At 42.8% G+C, this 18,643-nt stretch overlaps 1 protein-coding gene across 10 annotated transcripts in view; it reads left to right on the forward strand.

Annotated features, from left to right (window-relative positions):
* The window catches only part of TIAM1 (TIAM Rac1 associated GEF 1), a 388,818-nt gene that overhangs the window by 303,880 nt on the left and 66,295 nt on the right, over positions 1 to 18,643 (forward strand). For all 10 annotated transcript variants that reach the window (XM_078452850.2, XM_078452848.2, XM_078452849.2 and 7 more), the window contains 3 exons: positions 1,850 to 2,020; positions 8,658 to 8,762; positions 15,646 to 15,727. In XM_078452850.2, coding sequence (XP_078308976.1) covers positions 1,850 to 2,020; positions 8,658 to 8,762; positions 15,646 to 15,727 — 358 coding nt within the window. The remainder of the gene's footprint in view (positions 1 to 1,849; positions 2,021 to 8,657; positions 8,763 to 15,645; positions 15,728 to 18,643) is intronic.

The raw sequence follows: 18,643 nt of genomic DNA on the forward strand, positions 1-18,643 counted from the left end.
TGCTCGAACTACTCCTGGATTATGTCCCTGTAGATACAAATGCAGCTGTCCTTGGAAATACCCATCCGTGCCCCTTTCTCTGAAAAACTCTGTCTCTGATGAAATCTGATGAAATTAAATCACTGTACCTACGTGCAACACAAGCATTGTTTTTGATGTTAATGAAGCCATTTCTGAAGTTAGCTAACTCATCTTGCATACTGTTACTAGTCCCCTTTTAATGTTGGGATAGCCTCTCCAGGCAGACAGATCCTGGACCCCAGGCACAGAGCACACAGATCCTGGAACCTGCACATGTTTTTCCTTTGGATTTCTCTGCCCCTTTTGTTTGTCCATTTCTCTGAGATATTTCTTTATTCTTCTTCTTGGCTGGAGTGCCTTGATCTCAAACAGCAGTTTAGATGCAAAACTTGAGTTGATCCAGTGCTAAGGGGCACTTATTTAATATGGCACATGGGGACAATAAAAAGATTCCAATTATAGTTCATGGGATTTAGCCCAAGTTGATTGCTTTTTGCTTTTTGACAATCCCTTCCTTGGGGTTCAGTTTATCCGCAAAAGTGACATCATTCAAAGCCAGAGCTGAAATTGTCTTCTTGGTTGAATTTAGTTAGTAGCCTTTGCAAAAATATTTCCCCCATTCTCGGATTCATTCTTTTTTTGAATAGAAGCTATGACGTTACCACCTATCAGCCTTAGTTTGAAAAATTGTTTCTTGTAATTTCCTAATACCAGCCTTGTTCTTGGTAACCTATAGATTTGTATTTACTGATCAGTGGCCTGGTTATAAACCAATAATCAAGTCTTGTCTTAGTACATCTTGCCCATCAATATTGTTTTTACATTGCTGAAATCTGACATCTTTTTTTTTTTTAAGTGTATTTATTTATGTTGAGAGAGAAGGGGAGGGGCAGAGAAAGAGAGAGAGAATCGCAAGCAGGCTTCACACTTGTCAGCACAGAGCCTGATCCGGGCTCAAACCCATGAAGCAAGAGATCGTAACCATGAGATCATGCACCAAAACCAAGAGTTGGGTGCTTAACCGACTGAGCCACCCAGGCTCCCCTAACATCATTCTTTATTTGCCTATTTCAAAGAAATTGGCCCCTATTTCATTGTTCTATGGAAGGTTTTAACTTCGCTTGCTTGGATTATCCCAGCTGCTGAACGAGTACATCTTTTCCCATCCTTATAAACATGACACTACTCCTTGACCCTCAGGCCAAGTAGTGGAAGAGGCTGGAGTGTGGCAATGGCCTAAAAAGGCCACACGGCTCATGCCTTTGAGGTTCTCTGAACCTTGTCTGGGAAACGGAACTGTCTCCCTCCCAGAGCTGTGCTGGAGGTCAAGTGCAAGCACAGAAACGATGCTCCCTGTAAACGTGTAGTGCTAGAACATCATCTTTTCTTTAATAATTTCCTTGGGGCCTCATTGTTGCTTTTGAAACATATAACCCACATGGTAGATATTCTTGCTGTAGGAATTCCCTGTTTAAGGTGGATTTGTGGGGGAAATCCTAGCAAGAAAGCTGAGCTGAGCTGAATGATCCATTTCTTTCCTTCTTCCAAATTTCGGTACCCTCCCCCCCACCCCTCCCCCCACTTACACAGTGCCCACCTGTGGATGCTGTGGACCGGGTGAAAGGTCTGCCTCGCATCTGAGAAATCTCTCCTTCCCCCATTAAAGCTCCTTTGTCAATAGTGTCCTCTCTGAACATCCCCCTCTGTCCCTCACCAGTGCTGCCATTTCCACTCTGGGCCATTTTCCTGGAGACAGTGAATCTCCGCGTACAATCCGGAGAGCAAAGCCTGATGACTGCTGCCCGACTAACTTCATTTCTTATCGTAGAGGGAGAAAGAAATGGTCTTGCCCAGCGTCCACCAGCACAATCCCGACTGTGACATTTGGGTCCACGAGTATTTCACACCATCGTGGTTCTGTCTGCCAAATAATCAGCCAGCCCTGACGGTCGTCCGGCCCGGCGACACTGCCCGGGACACCCTGGAGCTGATCTGTAAGGTATGAAGGTATTCGGGGTTGCCTCCTTGAGAGGAGCAGAGTGGGCCAGAGGAATCATCTGTGGCACGCGTGAGGATTCAGAGACGTGTGAGGGAGGAAGGTGCTTCCAAGGGTACCTCCATTTCCTCTCACAGCTTTGATTTCCTCTGTGATCATATGCATACTAAGTGGAAGTGAATTCTTGGGCTTTGGGAGGAGAGGGATTCTTTTTTTAAATAGCTTCTTTCAATATGCATGTTTCATAGATTTGAAATAAGTGAATTATATGCTCATTGCAAAAATTTTAGAAAATTTGGGTGAAGAGCAAAGAAAATGAAGGCCACCCCTACAAGGTCTAGAAGTATCACCGTAAACATTCTGGCATTTGCCTAACTTGTTTTGTGCACGCGCGGGCACACACACACACACACACACACACACAGGTTTAGTGGCATCATATTATGTGTACCTGCTCTTTGACAGTAACTGACGCCACAGCCATATGGGTAGGTAAAAACTGAAATAAATATGTTTGATCTCTGTGATGAGAAGTTCCCTTTCCTGTAAACACATAATTAGCCTCTTACTATGCGTGTGTATGTGACAAATGCCTGAGTTCACTTTCTCTGCTGTCACTTCTAAGCTGCAGAAACTTCCGATTCTTTTCCAAAGTCAACGAGGTTTTATTTTTCACCCCCCTGAAGGGCACCAGATGAATTGCCTGGAGTGAGGGAAGGAAAAGAGAAAGAAACGAGCCTTTTTCGTGTGCTTGTTTTTACTTGTACAAAAGTATCAGCACTAATAGTTTTATTTAGGAGTTCTGTCAAGTCTGAGGAAGAGATGATGTTTGCCCATTGTACAGATGGAGAAAGTGAGGCTCAGAGAGCCTTAGCTCCAGGCCCAGCACTCACGTTGCACGCAGTCAGTTGCAAAGGAGAGACTGAACCCACATCTACCTGGTTGCTCTGAGCCTGTATCCTCTCCTGCGCCAGGGTGGTCATCAGGAAGGATGGTCCATTAGGGTCAGAAGAATCCAGAATATATTTTTTAGACAGTGTGATGGCTTTCCCCAGGACCACTAAAGGGCAAGTAGAAACCTTCCCGTCATAATTTTCTCCTAGAAGAAGTTGGATGGATACAGTGACATTTTTAGGACCTCCTCACTCAACACAATGGTTTATAAAGACTGAATCTATTTCACTACCAGAACAAGTACCTCAATGCTGTAATTCCGCAATCAGCAATTTCGGAATTTTTTAAAGAAAACAAATCACTAGGGCCTTTGTAAAGAAAAAATATGGCTCTTTATATGAGTGGGAGAAATGAAACAGTCTGGCTCAAATAAGCCTTATGTGGAAGAAATGTAGAAGGGCCATTTGTTTTAGGACAAAGCTAAACTCAGCCCCCACATAGGTGTTAAAAATAAATGATACTCTGTTACATGCTTCGAATCCTTCATGTACGTGAATTCCAGCTTTTTGAAGATAATGGTATTTCTGTTCACATTTTTCATTTTAATTACTTAACAAAATTAGTCTATTGAGGATTTCTGCATTCTTTTATTTATAGATTAGCACGATTCTTTAGAGACCCATTAATATTCCACAGAGCTGTGGAAGTCGTTCTCAGAACTGCAGCTGAAGGTGTCAAAAGTAGGACTCTGGTGTTTTTTTTTTTGTTTTGTTTTGTTTTTTTAATAAAGCCAAACCCTGGAGGTCTTTCCAAGGGGAGAGCATTGCTTAAGCGCCTCCTGTGTACATTGGCCTTGGATGCAATTAGGGATCAGAGGGTAGGTCATAGTTTTCCAGTGACCATTGATTGGTGGAAACTTGAACAATGAGTGGGGAAAATAGTGATGGGCCCAATTTTGGGTCCTTTTCAAGCTTTGTTTTGATAGAAACTAAGAGAATGATGAATGGTATTGTCACGGCAGCTAGAGACCATCTTTGGACAGCAAGTGGGACCTGTCCCTGCATAAAGTGTTTATATTTATCGCTGGAAAGGTTTTTGATGGCATCGTGAGGGCACACATCCCTCTCTCTAACAACAGAAGGTCATCCTGCCCAATTTTCCCTTGGGTGCTCAACTCTTTTCCCCCAAACATGGAAATAAAGACAAAAACAATGTGGTGTGGAACAATCTAAGTGTCGTGAGTTTAAAAATGGAAAACTTTTGTATGCACTTGAAGAAATTGATGGTCTCTGGAAAAGCACCCATGTAGGATAAATTATATAGTGTGCTGAGAACCAGGTGCCTTCTAAAGCTGGCTCCTTCTTTGGAAAACACTTTATTGTAATTAGTGGAGCCAATTTTATTCTTAAGAGGGAAAGAGATAATGGGGTAACAGTGCCACATGTTATTAATGATCTAATTAGTGGTGAGTGTTTTTCTCTTTGGAGGAGGAGGGACTGAAAAAAAAGGTGATTGTCAGAATGTCTGTCTTTTATTTCTTTATTGTCATTCTCAACGTCGGTGATGGATGCTTTTTCTAATATTTAATAATCAATCTCTTTCTTCTGTCTCTTGCATTCAGCTCATTCTTTTTCCTATTCTATCTGCTCCACATCCTTTCACATCAGTTTGTCATCTGCCATCCGAGCACCAGTCAAGTTCTGGTATAGTAACTGTTTCAAGATCTACATTTCATGTACAGTTCATGTTATAGATGTGACGAAAATGATTGTTGCTAACTATAGCAGGTAACCACGTTGGCCTGTGGGTTTTCGATATATTCTGATCATTGCAATTACCAAAATAATTGCAAAAAATTCATTCATTCATACTCACTGATACAATTCATGTGTGACCATGGGATGAGTTTTATTTCATGCCATCACTATATTGGCCTATGACTTTTTGATTATTCTAAAAACCATTGGCATTAAAAAAAAGAAAGGTCACCTTGAAGAGGAAGATCAATCTTTGGAAATTCTGCAATAGCACCTGTGTGTGTGTGTGTGTGTGTGTGTGTGTGTGTGTGTGTTTGCATGGATTTCTATATGTGGTAACTTTTCTGTTTCCCCAAGAAGTTGGACTGAATTGGAAGAGAAAACCCTGATGGATTAAAAGATCATGTTATTATCTCTTGTAATTGGCTCAAACTATTTACTGGAAAAAAAAAGTACATTGTGTTTGCTATTTCATCCTTTGAAGTGGATGCAAATTAAAAGAAAATATATGCCAACTAAACTAATACTTGTTCTATGGTATTTTTATCTTCTGGTATAACTTGTGGCTACATTGTCTCAAAATGAATCAAATGCTCTCTGAGTAACTTAAGCAAATGCACATTGGAACACAAATTGGTACCACTTAAATTTTTCCCTGAGTTTCTCTTGAATTAGGAAGTTTTCTCTTGAATGTTTTACAAGTCTGTAGCAGGACAAATATTTGGACTTGCTGTGTTAACATATTCATTGATACTTGGAATTCTTTTTGCACAAAGATGTATTGTGAACATGGTAAATTTGCTCAACCTGCAGATATTTGGGGAGGAGGAAATTCTTCTTGAGAATTCTGATGATCAGATTTAATTCATCAGGATCAATTAATTCATTAGGATTTTGCCTTCACGTTAGAGCAGCCATGACTAGTGCGGGCTTGTAATTGAGAAATCTTTACCAAAATGGTAGGCCCTCAGGTATACTACCCATTTTTAGGGTGACTGTTTACTGACCAATCTAAGGGTTCCTTGGGTGCAAGTAAGACCATTAAAAGTTTTATCTGTCGCATGTGCCATTTTCATTTTTTAAAATTATCAAGACATTATTGTAACTTAAAGAAGTTTGACAAAGATGATGATGGAGGGGAAGGTGCCAAGAATCGGCCTCATTACCATTGCTGTATTTACCATTCTTTTGTTGTCCTTGCTGTGTCACTCTGAGTGAGGTACCTAGACAGCTGTTATTTTTTGCTCTCTGTACATCTGTATAAATGTTTCAGCACAGCAGCATTTAAGGCGTGATGAGAACCTCTCTACTCTTCATCAGGACCATCTTAAGATCTTTGGTGCCTGACAGGGGGCTGTCTGTCTCTCCCACTGAGGGTTCAGGAACCACAAGCTTCTTAGGTGAGGTTGCTCCTTGGGTCCGACTTCCGGAAAACGGTTTAAGTGTCAGCATTATTGAGAGTGTCCACAAAGTGTTTATTAATGATGACAGTAAGGTTGCCAAGGGAATTTGTTCCTGTTAACCAAGACCCCATGAAGTTTCATTGCTCTTTTCCTCCCACCTCAGTCAGAAACAGATGGCAAACACGATTTTTTTCTTCTGTTGAAAGATTTCGGTGAGGACCTAGGTAGGTGGGAAGCATTTGCAGCTTCTGTCTCTGGAGGGAAACTTTTCCTATCATCTTACCCTAAATATTATTATTTCATTTGTTTGTCTCAGCAGCCCTCCTGTAAGTAATAGGTAGCCCACTGTAAAACTTCACTGTTTTGGGGCACCTGGGTGGCTCAGTCAGTTAAGCATCCGACTCTTGATTTCAGCTCAGGTCATAATCTCAGAGTCGTGAGATTGGGCCCTGTGGTGGTCTCTACGCTCAGCTTGGAGCCGGCTTAAGATTTTCTTTCCCTCTGTCTGTCTGTCTGTCTGTCTCTCCCCGCCCCCCGCCCCTCCCCATGCATGCATGCTCTCTCTCTCTCTCTCTCTCTTTCTCAAAACAAAAACAGACAAAAAAACCAACAAAAGCTTCCCTGTTACATGCTTCTTGGGATTACCCATAATCATTCTTATTACCTTAGACACCATCCATCTGGGTCTGTCAGACCCTGAGCATTTGACCTCCGTAATACAGACAGTGACAGCCTGAAAGTCAGGTACGTGGGAATGTGTTGGCTCAGCGGTATCTGTGGTCACACAGCGGGTTTCAAACTATCACTTTACTCAGGAGAGGATGCAGGGTAGAAAACTTCTTTATCATTCTCCTAGGTGCTCAGAACGAACTCATTTCCACTTTCTGGAAATGTGCTTTTGTAATAATGCAGGATGCCTATGTTGCATGTATTTTTTAAAAAAAATTTTTAATGTTTATTTATTTTGGGGAGGGAGACAGAGCATGAGCAGGGGAGGGGCAGAGAGAGAGGGAGATTCAGAATCTGAAGCAGGCTACAGGCTCCCAGCTGTCAGCACAGAGCCCGACGCGGGGCTCAAACCCACAAACTGTGAGATCATGACCTGAGCCGAAGTCGGACGCCCAACCGACCGAGCCACCCAGGCACCCCTGTTGCATGTATATTTATTTAAAAAGCAAAGCCACCACCACCCCATCTTCTGTTTTCTGCCCCCCTCTTCCCCACAGCCACACACACGGTTGAAGGCTGCATTTATGTTTTATTAATTTTTATATCTGCAGTGTTTCACACAGCATCTGGCACACTTTAGATTTCGTTAGATGGGACTGAATGACTACTATTGGAATAATTATCAGAATTTTCTTAGTTTAGCCTTTAAAATTCGGGGGGGGGGTCAGGGTAGGTAGAAAGAGGATTAAGCCAGCAAAAGATTAATTTTCACTTATATTGCAATAATTCTCATCAGTAGAGCTTTTGGTGTGAAGAGATCTAATATTTATGAAAAATTTCAAACTCCTGTAAGAGCAGAGAATAGTGTAATAAACTCCTGCGTATCTGTCACCAAGGTTCTATAATTAACCAAAATTACCAAATTATGCTTCATCTGTTTACTCATCCCCTCCCACCCCCTGCTCTGGATTCTTTTGGAAGCGAGTTTTAGACATCATATCTTTTATCTACTAGTGCTTTGGGATGCATCTCTGAGGGATAAGAATGCTTTAAAAAGTGGCTTCACTTAAGCGTTTTCTGACAATACATTTTCAAGCTGCCATGTAACTTTCAAAGAGCATTTTCTTACATTTTTCTCTGCATCTTCACGAATGCACGTGGAGGATTATTTATAAAGCCACGTTGCGACTATCGCTTTTACCGCAACGTTAAATCGAGGGTGACTCTCTAGAGGAGAAAAATCCGTCGACCCATTCTGAACCAAAGGAGTAGGCCTGGAAATTTCAACCCTTAACTATTTTAGAATTGTTTTCTTTGGGTAAGTCATTCAATGTGTTGCCAGTGCTGGACACATGCCCGTCTGCACTGCCCCCGGAGGGAGTCTCACTTGGGGTGTATATAAATAAGACTGAAATCCAAATGCCTTGTCTTCACGCTGACTCGCCTGCAAATGAACTATTAGCAACTGTCCCAGTGTCCCCATGTGGCTAGAAAAACAACGTTGCCAGGGCACAGCTTTTCCCTGTCACTGTGAATCTTTCCTTACTGTTTCTGTGACTTTTTCTTTAATCACCTCTGTATGTTTGGAATTATGTTGAAGGGCCTCCCTGATCTGATGGGGTTCTGTTGCAAAACCAGTGTTAAAGAGGGTAATGACTCAGATAAGCAGAAGTGAAGATGTGACTCAGTTATTTCCATTGAATCATAAGCTGTCGGTGGAATATTACTCATCTGTTCAATGAAAATTCGTTTCAAGTTTGAGTTTTAGAGGTAAACCTCCTAGGAGGTGTAGAAACCATACGCCCTCCCCAGTAACAAATCTCTATGATTCTCGGGGGATAGTGATAATATGTCAGTGGTGCACTAAATACTCCTGTTTACTATTGAACGTTTTCTTTTTCCTTTCTTTTGTCCCAGACACATCAACTGGATCACTCTGCTCATTACCTGCGTCTGAAATTTCTAATAGAAAACAAAATGCAACACTACGTTCCAAAGCCCGAGGAGGACATTTATGAGCTGGTAATGTTTATGACGGTTGTCCAAGTACATTCTGTAGGAGATTATTTTTAAATTATATGTGTGCTTGTACTAATTGTGGTTGGTGAAGTAGAACGAATTCTAAAATAAATGAACCTCATTCAGAGCTCGGAAGTTTGCGAAGATGGCCTTACTTATCACAATGTGTCTGTAGAGTAGAAATGCCACCTTTGTGTCTGCAAGGAGTGAGGCTGTGCGATCGTGAGAAATTGAAATCCAGAGCTGACCCTCAGGTAGAATTTTAGTTATTATTCCTAGCTTTCCCGGCAGCGTGGTGACTCAAAGATCAGCTGGCTATTGTCAGGAACAAAAGCACTAACTCTGGTTTTGAATGACTTCTACCTGGGTATTGAAACCGATGGGTCGAATCCTTCTGGGTGAAAATGCTGCCGTGTGAGTCTATGTCCCAGTCTTTTGTAATTGTATTTATATAGGTGCCTGGGGACATTTAGGTATGTTTGGGTTTCATTATGAGACTTGGGTTCTAAACTAGAGATGGGTTTTATGTCGGCCCCGTTGCTTACGAATTTTGTGATATTGGCAAAAGACGTGCTAATACAGTTGACCCTTGAACAGCGCGGGGGTTGGGGGTGTTAACCGCCTCCACAGTCAGAAATCCAAGTACAGCTTTTGACTCCCCCGACACTTAACTACTAATAGCCTACCGTTGACTGGAAGTTCACTGATAACAATAACAGTCAGTGAACACACAGTTGGCATGTTCCATGCATTAGGTACTGTACTCTTAGAATCAGGTAAACTAGAGAGAAGAAAATGTTATTAAGAAAGTCCTAAGGAAGAGAAAATACATTTGCAGTAACTGTAAAAAAAACAAAACAAAACAAAACTCTGGAAAAGTGGACCCATGCAACTCAAACCCACGTTGCTCAAGGGTCAACTGGGCTTAATTTCTAGGATTTTGCAAAGATGAGAGATACTAGTGCACATAATAGATGCTCAGTAAATGGTTGTCATGGAAATAACACAGTAACAAGCTCTTCTTTGTTAGCCGAGTGGTATAGTTTTCAGTTCCAGGAAAGAGACAATTTGGGAGCAAGGCGCCTCTATCTTAGAATTTGTTCTTCTCTCTCTGCACTTAGTCATTCCTCTGGGGGCCACCGAGCTGCTGGCCGTGGATACGTGAATGATAACAGGATGACTTCAGACATGGTTGCACCACAGAAAGCAGAATTGAAAACTTGAACCCGCATAGTCTCTTTCTGAAAAGGAGAAGCGTGATTTAAAATTTAATAGGGAATTTTGTTTTCAGTCAACTCTTTTTGACGTTTACTTATATGCGATAAAGCTCACCAATATCTTTTTAATGTTTATTATTTTTGAGAGAGAGACAGAGAGCAAGCAGGGGAGGGTCAGAGAGAGAGGGAGACACAGAATCCGAAGCAGGCTCCAGGCTCCGAGCTGTCAGCACAGAGCCCGATGCGGGGCTCGAACTCACAGACCACGAGATCGTGACCTGAGCTGAAGTTGGTCACTTAACGGACTGAGCCACCCAGGTGCCCCTAAAGCTCACCAGTTTTTAAGCACACAATTCAGTGAGGTTTCACCATACCATCATGTTTCCACCACTGCAGCCCTACTTTAGAACGTTTCTATCATCCTAAAATGTTCCCTTGTGCCCCATTAAGTGTTTCTAATAAATAGGAGGGGGAGGGTGTTTGTCGCACTTTTCCATGTGATGCAATCCATGAAAGATCAAAATGATGAGTCTATTTTCAACCATCGCCTGAACAATTAAGCATTAACAGGAGAGGGAGCTTTTAACAGAGAGAGTAGCTGATTTATTTTTTTTCCTCTGGCTGGCATGGGGCAGAGCCCTGACTTTGTTCTCTCTGAGCAGAGGAAAGAAAACCCTTTTCCTTACTTAAGAAAGGAAAGTGCGGGGCTGATTAGACTGGGATAGCTCTTTGACCACCGGTATGTTTGCATCTTGGTGGTTAAGACTTTCATATGTTGCCTCTAACCGACTTCCATGGCCCTCCTATTTCACACATAGTAGGGACTTGAGACATGTCTTTTGAAATTATATTGACGCGCTTATTATTTTTGAGTCTTGGCCATTGGGTGGCTCATCTGGTGTAGGAGACTGAGGCGCACCAACCTTGGTCTGTGTGTATCTGCAATTGCCGGACAGATGTTCTCATCACAATTTTTTTTTAAGAGTCTAAAATGCAAAGAGAGCATGGCATCTTTCCTGCTCTTTGCAAAAGGTCTCCAGCTCAGAGGTCCCTGAGGAAGCGAATGCCATAGGCTCGTTCATTTTATCGTTCAGATTGCAAGTGAGTATTGCTTACTCGCATCTCTGCTTTTACCAAGTTTCTTCACTTTTTTGTTCTTAAGAATACCTTGGGCAACTTGGCAAAGCTTCACGCTCCCTTCTCAGATTACTGTTTTCAGTTGCACGAAATAAAACACATAGGATCACCTATGGCATAATTACGTTGCAATAGTTATCCAAGATATTTTTACAATTATAGATAATACGTGTGCTTATTTATTGGCTCCTTAAATAATAAGACCTAGCGGGAGATCCGCTAGCTACTACTGTTTTGAAGTACTGGCAGCAGCCTGAATGAGATTGGGGAACAACCATGATTTTTACTGGTGACAAGGTCATAGTCACTGCCAGTACTGTTGTATTCGTTGCCTACATTTATTTATGATTGAAGGAAATGCTAAGTTTCAGTTACAGGTTAGTGGATATAAAGATGGCATTTTTTTTCCCCACCATTGAAGTTCACAGACCCCTTGGATTCTACCCAGGGGTCCCTGGCTTCCAATCCCCCATATAGGCCATTAAACTTGTTCTAATGTCATTCCGAGGCAGGGGGTGTCTGAACACACAGCGTTCCTGGAGGCTTTTTGAGAGTTTACAGATTTCAGGTTATTGACCCTTACTGAATAAGCATCAGACCATACACGGTCGATTAGTTTCTGTAGCCCACCTCCATTTTATTTTTGACAGACTAGCGAAACTCACACACGTATGAAGCTGTTTCCTTGTAAGTAACTCATTCATAGATGGCTGTCCTGATATGTTTTATTCTCTGACACTGTTTTACCAGACATTCTTTAATAGTAAAGTCTGTAGTTATTAGGAAAAGTGTGTATTAGATTTGAAAGCTTTGAGGGGTCTAGGATGTATCTTTGGTGGGTTAGGGGATCCTCTTGCTTGTGAATGACCATGACTAGTCGGTCGTCTACTTATCTGCTCTGCTGGTTATGTTTTAATAGAAGTGGTACCTGTTTGGCCACTTTTTTTTGTATTTGGTTAATTGTTAGGCCCCATCGATGGATTGATAATGAATAGGGAGGCACTGGCTTTTCAAGACCCTTATTCAATGTGTTTTTCTTAAAGTGACAGGTGGGAATAAAGAGCTTGCAGAAACACTGGTCAGTTGATTTATTTACTCATCCAGCAAATATTTATTTAGCATTTATGTGTGCCTGGCACCACTGTGCCTGTTCTGGGCACTGGGATACACAATCAAAAATCCCTACTCCTCGGGGCAACCTGGCCGGCCTCAGCCCACAGGGCATGTGATTCATCATCGCAGGGTCATGAGTTCAAGCCCCACATTGGGCATATGCCTACTTAAAAGGAGCGAAAATGAAAAAAATCTCTACTCCTTGTGGAACCCACACTCAAGTTTGTGGAGACATACAAAAATATGTAGATTTTTTGCGTAACGACATGTAACCGTGCAGTATTTCAGAGGATGTGAAGAGCTTGGAAAGAAAAGGTTAGGTCAAGTGGAAAGAGAGGTGGGGCATCCAAAAACAGAGTGTTCTGCCCCTTTAGCTGTGTTTGGGTTGATGTGTGAACAGAGCGAGGTGAGAGAGTGAGTCGTAGAGGTATTTTGGAGGAAAGTGTTCTAGGCTAAGGGAACAAAGCTGGGTGAGGCCCTGGCAGGGGGCGGATGGCGAGGGTGGAGGTTGTTTTCTTGTGTGTGAGGAGGGTCAGTGGCTGGAGAGGGGGTGAGTCTGCAAGAGAGGAGGGAGGAGGGGAGCAGGATGGGCCATGTAGGGCCTACATGAGAGGGGAAACCCCAGAGGAAGAAGGACACTGGTTGACTTCTGTTTTAGTAGGCTCACTGTGGCTCTGTGTCCGTAGAACATGTGCCACATGGCCAATGGACCACAGGGCACAAGAGAAGTTGCTGAGAAAGAGCAGGGGGTTAGTGCGTTGTAATTGGGGCAGCGGGTGATGCTGGCTTGGACCAGGGCACCCAGCGGAGATGTGTGAGACATGATCCTGACTTCATGATAACTCGAATGCCTGGCAATCAAGTTTGTTCTTAAATCTGATGATCTTTTAATCTGCTCTTTGAGAAGCAGGAAAGGGACACCTGGGTGGCGCAGTTGGGTAAGCATCAGATTTGATTTCATTTCAGGTCGTGATCTCAGGGTTCGTGGTTTGAGCCCCACATTGGGCTCTGTGCTGGCAGTGCGGAGCCTGCTTGGGATTCTCTCTCCTTCTCTCTCTGTTCCTCCTCTGCGTGCCCTCTCTCTCTCTCTCTCTCTCAAAATAAATAAACATTAAAAAAAAGGGAAGGAAAATGTGACACATCATTGACTTAATAAAATAAAGGGAACGCGTGTGACGTTTTGCTGTTAAAGATGTTTATATAACACCTATGAAATTTCAGCATTTCTAGTTTCAGATAGGGATTGTAGTTGCATTGAAAAAATATATTTTAAAGTGCATATCCTTCTTGAGATTTTATGTTTTTATTAGTGTTTTTTACTAAACACAATTTTAGTCTAACCACTCTGAGAACACACTGTGGCCAAGGGGCTTATATCTAGATCACACTTAGGTATTGTCTGGGGCTGGTAAAAGACACAACAGCTTTCACACCGTTCCAAAGAAAAGTAAGAGGCAATATTATGAGAGAATGGGAAAGATTATTCACAAAGCTGTATTCCCCCTGGATCTGTGGCAACCATTAGGAACTTTCTGGAGATGATTGCAACAGTGATATACTGCCACCTAGGGTAAGAGTTTGACTCTCGAGGAAATTTGTAAGAAGTAAAACTGAGGCTCAAAGTAATTTGAAGGAAACACAGTGCATAGCATTTATTGCACATTCCGTGGCGTCCTAAAATATTGCATAAAACTTTATTATATTTGGTATTTATAACTTTGGTAACCGCATTTTCTGAATTAAAGATCAGTTTCACAACTGATTTCTTCTGATTGCAGAATTTATTCGAGTGAACATTTTTCTGAAGTATAAAAGGAAAAAAAAACCCACATGAGATGACACCCCTAACACATTGCATTTGGCGGAAGTTGCATTAAATTAGGATGTTCTAGAGTATCTGGGCTGTGTGGTCGTTGTTCCCAGGACTCTGCTCCCCTTTCTATTCTAACAGCCTCTTTCCAAGGCTCCTTCTTCCACCTGTCAGCCTCCCTAAGAAAGTGAAGAGAAAGAAACTACCATTCTTTTCTACTTGCCTGAATTACGTTATTTCTGGGTGAATGACTGTGTGGTCAGAGATGCGAGCAAGTTTCAATAACCACCAAGACTTCTCTTTCGTACTAAAGCACAGCCTTCTGTTATTGACCTTGGCACCAGAGTTTTTCATTTCAAAACTGAATGACAGTTTTCCAGTTCCATATGAGCTTTGACACATTTATTTGTTTTGGAATTTTTATCATAATCTTTGGAAATGGCCTTTGTCCTGCTTACCTAAGAAGTTGTGGTACCTCTCAGCGCCACCTGGAGGTGGTGTACCAGGCATTGCCGTATAGTGGAGAGAACTTGACCTCTGGAGCCAGCGAGACCTGGGTTCAAATCCCTGTTCTGCCCATTCTGCCCTTAAAACCTTTAGCAAAGTGCTTCCTCTCCAGCCTTATTCCCTTGCTTGTTGAATGGAATGACACTTGTGTGGCACATGGACAGCTGAGAAAACCTTCATAAATTATTGTCCATGATGCTGATTGTTGTAGACATATGAAAGTGAATTAAATTAAATCGAAGTAAAGTTTCTGATATGCGAACTACAGCTTTCTGTTATCTTTCCCGCCCCTCCCCGTACCCCCCCCCCCCCGCGGCTTTCTTGGGTTTCTAGAGAATTGATTAATTTACGTGCCTTAGTTTTCTAGCTAACTTGGTATAATCCAGTGGCTAAAAGAGAATCTCCTCCATTTATATAAATTATTGTCTGTTTCAATGCTATTCTTTGTCGGCACCTATTTGTGCTACTATGAATCTTTAGGGCAAAATGGCATGTGAACAGAAACTTCTCCTATTTCTAGGAATCCCTTGTCAAGATCTTTTTTTTTTTTTTTAAATGTTTACTTATTATTTTTGAGAGAGAGAGAGAGAGAGAGAGAGAGAGAGAGAGTAGGGGAGGGGAAGAGAGAGGGGGTGGTAGACAGAGGATCCAAAGCAGGCTTTGCACTGACAGCAGAGAGCCTGACGCGGAGCTCGAACTCACAAGCCGTGAGATCGTGACCTGAGCCGAGGTCAGACACTCAACCGCCTGAACCACCCAGGCGCCCCCTTGTCAAGATTTTTATAGCCTCTTTCTGATTTTAATGATTTCTTTCCCCAGTACTGGAGATTTTTGGTTACTTTAGCAATAGTTTTCAGGTCTGTGAGAGATCTAGAAAGGGAAGAGACATTATTTAGAAACTGGAACGGTAGCCAAGTTTGGGAGCGTGCATTTTAAATTTCTCTTTTGACTTTTACTGGGTTCGGTTCAGTAAAAAGGCTGTGATGTGATGAGAATTTACTTCCAAGTATCAATTGTGAAAAAAATAGACTTACAAAATGATGTCTATTCCTAATAAGATATTTGTAATGCAATCCTAATCAGACTCTTTGTCATTTTTCAGCTGTACAAAGAAATTGAAATTTGTCCAAAAGTCACTCAGAACATCCAGATTGAGAAGTCAGATACAGCCAGTGATAATTATGGTATGTTTATTTTTCTCTGATCTTTGGTGTTTCTCAAGTTAAAGCAATTCCTGTGTAAACAGGCACTTACTTAACAATTCAGTAAAACGTCTTTGGGGCCTATTTAAAACAGATAGCACATCTGGCTTCTGTGCTATATACACAGCGGCCAAACTGGGGGGGTGGGGGGGGGAGGGAAGAGATTTACTGTGGGTACCATGCAGACTTCAGCCTAAACTTCATAGCTTTAATCATTGGGGTTAAATTTCATAACTTTGGGTCACTGGGGTTCTGTCGTAAATAGGAAATGTGTGTATCGGGAATAGATTATAGTATGATATACCCTAGTAATGAAGAAATGATCCCTTCACACCCCTCTTCCTCAAACATACTCATTATTCTCCCTTCCTCCACAAATAATGTAAAAAGAACTTATTTCGGTGTTGTGCTGGGGGTCCCCAAGACCACCCCTACGTTTGCTGATCCACTAAGAGGACGCATAGGACTCAGGAGATCGTCCTGGTCATGACTGTGAGTTATTACAGAGAAGCTATAATAACAGCATCAATAAAGGGAAAAGGCACATGGGGTGAGGTCTGAGGAAAGTGGGTGCAAGCTTCCAAGAGTCCTTCCCCGGTCATACGGGACGTCCTCGGTTCCCCCAGCAACAAGCTGGGACAGTGCACGTGGGGTGTTGTCTAGCGGGGAAGTTTGTTGGAGACTCAGTGCCCAGTCATGTAGACGCACTCTACCTAGCATGTACCAAAGTTTCAGGCTCCCAGCAGGGGAAAGCTGGAGTTCGGCGTCAGCCATATCGTTTGTACAAATTTTAGGCCCTGTGAGTCTCGTCAGGGTGTTGGGAACCCACCCAAAATCCAAGTTCCCGGATGGCCAGCCAGGGGCCAAACTTATAAGCAGACCTTTGAAAGAATAACAGGTTTGCCGTGTTGATGGTTTTCTACACAGTTGTCTGCATTCTGGCGTAGCCGAATATGTCGTCCCTTCATATGTCCCAGACTGCTTAGCATCACACTGTATGATTTGAATAGCAGTGGAGTTGGTGCTTGAGGAAACCACGAGGGGAAATCCAGACGGTGATATTAGTCAGGAGTGGCGAGGCTGGCCGAGGTGGCTCAGAACAGTGAAATGGGCTTCCTGAATTCACCGTGCATCCTTTGTGGCTTGGCTTGACTCTATGTTACCCTCACTCTCGGACACAGGCCTGCAGCGGCCACCTGGGGCATTGTCTGTCTCTTGGCGGAGGGGAAGAGAGAAGGCGCTGTGAGCCAGGTGCTGGTGGCCTCACAGTTTATTGTCAAAGCCAGTTCCCCTGGCCCCGCCTGCCCCCAAGGGGCAAGGGGACTCTAGCCCTGCTATTTGTGGGAAGGAAGAGAACCAGAAAGCCTGATGCAGACACATGGAGCTTACCGTCTTTGCTCATTTACGGTTTCTCTCTGAATTAAGTTAATTTGGCTTCTTAGCATTTGAGCATCTTCAGAACTTTCACTGACCAGCAGGATAGTCGCTCCCACAGGCCACTACTCTTCATCTCTGAACATTCCTTAGGGTATTTGGCCTAATGAAGAGAACCTCATTTTGGACCCTGGTCACTTGCGTTGCACCTTCATGCTGTTTACTTCTTGACCTTGAAACTAAAGACATCATACACCCAGAGGATGTTTTTTGATGGCAGAGGATAAACGTCTACAGAAGGCTTATTATGCATCGGAAGCGTGACCTTGGTAATTAAAGCAGTAGTTGGTGGCAGTGCTGTAACTTAAGTGTCTGGCTTCTCCAAAGTGAGATGCACCGTGACAGTTATCCTTTTCTCTTTAAGTAGCAAGAAGCAAGACAGGGCTGAATTTCAAGGTCTTGGAATGAAACTGTAAGATTGACGGGTGCTTGGACTCGGGAACTGGGCATAAAGCCGCTATGCTTTTGGGGCGTGTGGGTGGCTCAGTTGGTTAAGCGTCCAACTTCGACTCAGGTCATGATCTTACGGTTCGTGGGTTCGAGCCCTATGTCGGGCTTCAGGCTGACAGCTCAGTGCCTGCAGCCTGCTGTGATTCTGTCTCCCTCTCTGTCTGCCCCTCCCCCATTCATGCTCCGTCTCTCTCTGTCGCAAAAATAAATAAAACATTAAAAAAAAATCTCTAAAAAAAAAAGCTATACTTTTTATATGTTTCTATCGACTCAAGCGCTCACAGACCCCATTTACATTTCCACCCTGAAGGTATTTTAGCACCTCAGGCATCACCCTAGAAAGTATTGTCAACAGTACTTCTCAAAATAGTTGAGGTAAAGAAGCAGGGTGTTTTGTTTTGTTTTGTTTTAACAGTCTGTCGTGGACCGCCACTGCTTTTGTAAACTCTCAAAGCTCATGCTTGGAGGTGTGCCATTGTCTAACGGCTGTGCTCACAGTGCTTAATCTCAGTTTCTGTCTACGTTACTATCAGTCACCAATGGTGCCGATTCTTGGACTTCACTTTCTAGAGCCTGCTATGTGTGGCTAATAACCTCAGCAAAACCATTTATTCTGAGCGCCCAGTTCATGCTGGTGGAAGGTGTTCCAACAGCGTATTGACGGAGAAGTTAAAGAGTCCCCCATCCTAAGAGACTTACTTGGTTGCCTCTGACCTCAGAACTATCAAGGATTCTTTTTTTTTTTTTTTTTTTTTTTAATTTCTGAGAGAGACAGAGCATAAGTGGGGGAGGGACAGAGAGAATCCGGAGCAGGCTCCATGATCCGAACTGTGAGCACAGAGCCTGATGCGGGGCTTGAACACAAGGACTGCGAGATCATGACCTGAGCTGAAGTCAGATGCTTAACCAACTAGGTATCCCCAAGGATTCTTTTTTTTTAAGGTTATTTATTTATTTTGAGAGCAAGAGAGCACTTGAGCAGGGGAGGGGCAGAGAGAGAGGATCCCAAGCAGG

The sequence above is a fragment of the Panthera onca genome, chromosome C2, assembly GCF_046562875.1.
Source record: "Panthera onca isolate mPanOnc1 chromosome C2, mPanOnc1 haplotype 2, whole genome shotgun sequence".
Classification (NCBI taxonomy): Eukaryota; Metazoa; Chordata; class Mammalia; order Carnivora; family Felidae; genus Panthera; species Panthera onca.